Source organism: Egretta garzetta, unplaced genomic scaffold (assembly GCF_000687185.1).
Source record: "Egretta garzetta isolate BGI_Z169 unplaced genomic scaffold, ASM68718v1 scaffold604, whole genome shotgun sequence".
Taxonomy (NCBI): Eukaryota; Metazoa; Chordata; class Aves; order Pelecaniformes; family Ardeidae; genus Egretta; species Egretta garzetta.
The window spans coordinates 653,566-660,107 of record NW_009259366.1 but is presented as its reverse complement, the minus strand read 5'-3'; the positions used below and the strand labels follow the sequence as shown (position 1 = coordinate 660,107).

The following is a 6,542-nucleotide window of genomic DNA, read 5'->3' as shown; positions in this document are numbered from 1 at the left end:
GTAAATGCCAGGTGGCTGTTCCTGAAGCACAGGAAACACCCAGCAACACTGTGTCCTTCTAATTTTATTCTATTTAACCCGCTCAGCCTAGCTGTGGCCTGCTCGCAGGCAGGACTGTAAACATATTGTGATAGAGACTTTTTCCAGCCTTTACTGATATATACAGTCTTCTCAATGTGGACAAACCTGCACCACAACAAGACTGTGATCTTGAAAGGTAAATTAATTTCAGCATGAGACCTGACCTGAATAAACCTCATGTGCATTCATTGGTGGTTACAGAATAGCAATTTGGATGAAGCAGAGTAGAAAGGTAGAAAATAGTAATCAGTTTCACCACAGATGTAACAAGATCACCTTTTCTTTATTAATTTTAATGGCTTAGATTTTATTTTTTGTGACAAAGGGTAAATAACACATTTTGTCCACATTTGCTAGTCAACAAGCCACTGGAGAAATACATCTTCTAAAGCACATTCCTTGGGTATCTAAATAGGAGATTTCAACCCAATTTCTACACACTGACTGTGTCACAGTGTTTTAAATAGCTGATCAAAAGAGGCCATAACAACCCACTGAACTATACCAGCTTGTTATATTACTTACAGAGTAATGGCAGCTTCAACTCTACCGGGAAGAGAACAGACCAGCCACAGGACTACCCTGGTGTTTGAAGAGAGTGCTCTGCTCTTTCAGTGCCTGGCTCTTTTCTCACCAGTTGAAGAGCACCCATATTTTCCCCTGAAGCCTTGTTGCAGAGGGTAAAAAGGAGCACAGAGAAAAAAAGAAACAAAATGCTTAGATATCTTAATTTCTATTTATTTACCCACCTTTTGTAACTCCTGCACTTTCCCCCTGTTTTAGAAGTATAATTTTGCTACATGAATGGCCAAAACCAGAAAAAACACCCTATTTATTTCCAAAGTTTCAAAGGAAAGAAATGTGAACCACTGAGCCAGTTTTTTTGCATTTACTTTGCGTTCTTTTATGCTACTGCACCTTTAAAATTACAAAACCATGCAAGGTCCTTAAGGCATATCAGAGGTTAAGAGTGAGGTAATCGGCACAGTTTATGCATCCCCTCTCACATTGTTAAAATTATTGCTTAGGAGGGATGCGTAAATTTTTAGACCCTATCTGAAGAACAAGATTTTTTTTTCTTTCAGTAATTTTATTTTTCACATCCAAATAGCATGGACCCTAGCTGGATACCCAGCTCAGTAAGGGCCACTTACAGCCCACAGAAAAGCTGTGTCAGGTAAGAGGACATTACTGTGTATAAAAGCACACTGGGTGAAGTCATGCCTCCTGCAATGCTTTGCAGGAAATCCCGGTTGCTAACCAAATGTCATACCAGAAAATAAAGCTTCAATGCGTTAGAAGTGACCAGCAGCCAAAAGGAAAAGCTGTGAAATTGCAGGAGGTAGCTGTTGGGAAGTTCAACGAAGTTCAGAAGAAATCGTGACTAATGCCTGGTCCATTTCATCAGCAAGTAGAAATAAAGTGCAAGTGCTGACTATCTCGGGAAATAGGAATTTATAGGCAAGCCCTTTTTCCCAAGGAGGATGTTTGTCTGCCTTTTTTTCCTAGCTATATACATAAATGTGAAGTTTTATAATAATTAAAAAGTATATGTTATAATACAGTAGTTCATTAGCGAAGCTTAGTCAAGCAACAAATAGTCACAAGAATTCACAATACACTGCAGAACAACAGTGATGGTTATAACCCATATTCTCCAACATTACAATTTAATCCAAGTGTTGTGCAGAATTACCAAACCAGCACATTTTGAAGTGGTTATGTTTTAAATTTCTACTAATAACTTTGCAAATATCAGCCTCCCAACAGAGGAAGAGAAATCTTGACCACAAGGAACCTATGGCAAGAGTCCCAATCATCTCAAAACAAATCTGTTCACAGAGAACACTGGAGATATGATTTATGAAAACAATTTAAGCAGGAAGGGGAAGAGCAAAGTGCACGGGCTAATTAGTAAGTACAAAGGAATGAGAATGGAAAAGGGAGAGCAGGATGTTCAGATACAACAAAAAATGCTTTGTTATAGCACTCAGAAGATGTGGAGGCACCTAGCTCAGGAGACAACAGGAGCCTTCAGCCCCACCACTGAAGAAAGAAGTTACCTCCACCTTCACAGTGATTTCTGACTCAAGTCTGCTAGTCATCACAAGCCTGACTGAATCTCAATTGCAAGGCAACAAAAGCTCTCTCAACTGCTTGGGAGGGATGGATAGAGAGACAGTGAAGGCTCCCAGACACATGGTGGGAACGCTTCCTTTTCTGACGCTCTGTGGCCAGAGAAGGGTGGTACCTGAGCAGACATTGGCCTTGGTTTCTTGGGCTTTTCCAGTTCTGGGAAACTTTTCTTGTTCTGGAGCTAGGGAGAAAAAACTGGACCCAAACCTAGCATTCCTCAGTGGTCACTGTAAACAGCTGAGTAGCATGTGCAGCTGGAGTAAGGTTCTGCTCTCATACCAGTCACACTTTCAAGACTTTTGTGTCTCATGGACAGTCAGCAATGACTGGTCTGGAAGAAAAAGTGAGGGATAGGAACCACCAGTTTAGTTCACAGGTATCAAGCCAAGCCCATGAGACCCTCAAAAATACCTTGAAATAATTTGATTTCTTTGCAGAAAGACTCCCAGCATGCAGCCTCTGTAGGCACACAGAGTTTAAGGACATTTCTATTTCCCTGACAGTCAGGCACTTGGAAACAGGCTACAAAATGAGTTACACCACCAGAACTGAATTATCTGTAGTGCTACTTCAGGTCTCTGTTATTCCCGCATGTTTTATAATTACTCTTCTCTCATGCCAACCTAAGAAAAACATTGGTGAATGTTCCACTCAACTCAGCTCTCTCACAGAGGCAAAGCTCAGGAGCAACCACTGAGAGGGGAACAAAGGGAGAAGTCGGCCTGGGGCTGTTTTACACAGCAGCCCTTTTCTTGTAAGGGATAAAAGAAATGGAAGCTCTGCTTCAGCCCCTTCTCCCAGTGCTTCCAGAGCCCTTTGGACCTGTGTCACACCTTGTCATGCACTTCTGAAGGACAGGGCACAGAGGGAGGAGAAGCAGTACCAATGCATAGGCTAGCAAGTGGCGGAACACACTACGGTGTCACCTTCTTGTGGCCCCCTCAGATGCACTGGTAAATACACACAAGTATGTGCTCAGTTTGTCAAACTTGCAGTGCATCTTTGTAACTAAACTATCCCTCATCTCATCTGCTCCCTTCAGGCCATATTCAGGCTCAGGAAAATGGCTCTGGACCCACCAGGTCTATGCCAGTTTACAGTGAAAGACCAGCCAGAGAGAGAGAGGCAGGGGAGAGCTCACCACCAGCCCGGCTGCTGTGTAAAACCAAGGAAGCCAGAACGCATTTGGGACCTGTAGCATTCCCTGTAAGAAGGAATACAGAATGAGATGGTGCCATCTTCTACCCCAGCTTAGATATATTTCATTCCCTACAGTGCTGCTGCAAACTGGAATATTTGGCCTCTCCTTTCTCTGTTTTCCTCAGCAGAGTGAGGCTTTGTTGAGGTTCAGTCCTTCTGAAGGGGGAGTGAAATTTGAGATCAAGAGGTGAAAATCCTGTTAGGAAAGCTGGAACCATTTGCTCCTCCTCCTCCAACGTGCAGCAGAAAGATGAGAAAAAGAGGAACTTTTTATAGGCAATGAAAAAAGTAGCAAAGCACATGTACATGCACAAGAAGGAAAACCCGAGAGTTTGTTGTCTCATTGGGGCAGGTGCCCGCTTTGTTTCCAAGGTACCAGGCACATTGGCGCCAAGCCCTCCCATGGATGAAACTTACGAGACCTTCCCAGGCAACGAAACCCTCCTCAGAGGAGGGAGGGATATGTTGCTTACAAAATGAGTCAGTGTGATCACAAGAGGACATCCTGCACGAATGCAGAAAACTACACATCACCACTTCCAAGCTTCCTACATCCAACATTCAAGAGCATGTCCTTTTTTAAGTAGACAGCAAAGGACTTAAAACAATTTGGAAAGTCTGAGAATTTCCACTGAAATCAGTAGAAAACTTGCAAGGATTTCCTAGAATGAAGTTTAACTGTGCAGAAAAGGAAAAGCAAGCTCTTTCTCCCCAAAAGGGAATCCAGCTATAAAATAATAATATATTTGTGATTTGGAAAGAGAGGGAAAACCTGCGTCTGGGCTTCTGAAAATACCTCTTGAGAACTACTTATTCTGGAAGTGTCCAACAGTATGGTTGTGAAGCTCCCTAGTAGTTTTTTTTTTCCTTAAATGTATATTAGTTTGTGCTTACGAGACTTGTCTGGCCATTGGAGGTTCAGGTGTACCCATCTCACAACAGCACCAAACAGACGACAGAAACCTTCTGTTCAGAAGTCTTTACTGGTTTATTCTACTGCAGAAGGTGTTGTCATGAACCTTTGTATGTAATCTGGAGCCCTAACAAGCAAGAATTAAATGCATTACCAGTACTGACATAAAATACCAACCTCTCTTTCCCAGCTGTGCTCATATGACAAAAATGTTCCGTTCTAAGAAACAAGTTAGTGGTGTGTGTAAATCTTCTTACAAGGCACTGAAGGTGAAAAAAATGTAATTTAGTTGGGCTCATACAGCTAAACAACAGCTATGTTATAGCGACATCATAATTTCCCCAAAGCATTATGGGATAACATGAAATCATTCTTCTGCAAGAGAAGGATAAATAACTCTTTAATTAAAATATCTTCTCCTGTATTGGGCAGGTCAAACCAGTTAATAGTGTTAATGATCCAGATTCAGGAAAAGGAGGCAGTTTAAGAACACCCCAAAGAACAGGTGTCCCACTCAGAGTCTTCTATTTCTGTTTTTTTCACATCAGTTTCGTTTTTCTTTTTGAGGCAAGAGCCCTGCAGCTTGGCTCCCCCTGTGTTTCAGTGCAGCCTTATCATATGCAAAGTCAAAGTCAGTAGCAAGAGGAAAAGAGAATAGGAAAGCTGGTGAGTGCTGCCAGTATCCGTGCGAGTGTGACTAGACCGTCCGTAGCCCCAGGGCTGGGGTTCAACTGTGATGTAGCCATTAATGATGCGGATCCGGGGAGGAGGGTCGGTAGCACTGCAAGGCAAGAGAAGAACGTCAGTCCAGACCCAGCCCAGAACTGCCTGATGCCCACAGAGCAGGAGGTGGTCAGTACCCCACTGTCAGTCTTCTGGGATCCTGGGAATGGTCTTGTACTGGTTCCACACTCACCGAAGGACTGTGTCTCCTAATGGCAGAGCACTGCCTTGTCCCTTCCTCAGAGGTGTGGGCCGCTCCCACGCCACCCCATGTGGATGCTGCCCAGCTGAACTGCAAAGCAGTCTTGAGGGGGAACGGGGAAGAGGTTGAGGAGGATGGAGACAGCATCGAAACACCCGTCTACCCAGACAGCCTGCCCATTGCTCCTGCACAGTCAGTCAGGTGGGTAAGACAACCGTAGTCCTAGCACTCTCCAGGCAGACCTTCAGCTAAGCAGAAAATATGTAAGAAGAACAAAACAAGTGTTGTTGCAGAGGAGTGTCACTGCAACGACACATGCTGCGCACAGCAGGAGTGAGGTGCCTGCTTTCAGTTCAATCAGTCTTCCCCAGCCATGCTTCTGTACGTGCATCCTAGCGTGGACCAAACTTGTTGCTATACTGCATGTTCCCTTCCACAGGTCAGGAATTACAAAGGGCTTACATGACATCCTTTAAGGAGAGGAAGAGCCACTTCCAGAAACACATCCTAGACTCACTGGGAAAAGATCACTACATCCCAGAGTATCTCCCAGTGGTTGTGAGGACTCTGAGATGGTGATGAGCAGAAACCAAGTCAGAGCACATGATGCTGAACTCCCATTATGGCAACACCTGACAGAGGAGAGAAATTTGTATGCTCCAGGCTGCTAATACCAACTCTGCTAATACCAACTGGGGGAGCTCCCACAGCACAGCAGGTCACAAATCAGAAGAGTCAGATACTACACAGGTGGTGTTCTCTTCAGCAGTGGATCGAAAGCCATGCTTGCCCCACAACTGTAAGGCTGACATGCATCCCAGGGCCTTGTGCTGTGTGGAACCAGCAGACAAATTCGGACAAAGTTAAAAGCAAGTCTACCTGCCAATTACAAAAGCGGAGTCATTTCTCCTGCACCCACTCCGCAGCTGCTGTGTACCTTTCTCACCTTATTTTGGCCAGCTGCATTAACAAAAACGCTTTGGGAAATTGAAGGCAACTAGTATCCTTTTTAAAAACACTTACCCTTCCATACCCAGAGGCCCCCACAGAAGGTTTGAACAGTAACTGGAGAGAAGCCAGCTTGCAGCACATCGAAGAAATACAGCTGACAGCTGATGCATGCAGGAGCAGAAAACAAAGCAACCCTGCCAAGCCCACTACAAGCCTGTATTAAATCACTTCAGCTGCACCTTTCACATTTCCAGGCTCACGGGAGGAAAGCTGTGAACAGCCCACACGTAAGACACCTGTCAGCCTGCGCACCCCGCGGAACGCTGATAGCAACGG

General features: G+C 44.4%; 1 protein-coding gene across 1 annotated transcript in view; it reads right to left on the bottom strand.

Annotated features, from left to right (window-relative positions):
• Window positions 1–4,930: 4,930 nt before the first annotated feature.
• Window positions 4,931–6,542, bottom strand: part of LOC104124491 (metalloprotease TIKI1) — a 74,791-nt gene continuing 73,179 nt past the window's right edge. The window contains exon 7 of the mRNA XM_009636832.1: window positions 4,931–5,111. Within this exon, the coding sequence (XP_009635127.1) occupies window positions 4,931–5,111 (181 nt within the window). The remainder of the gene's footprint in view (window positions 5,112–6,542) is intronic.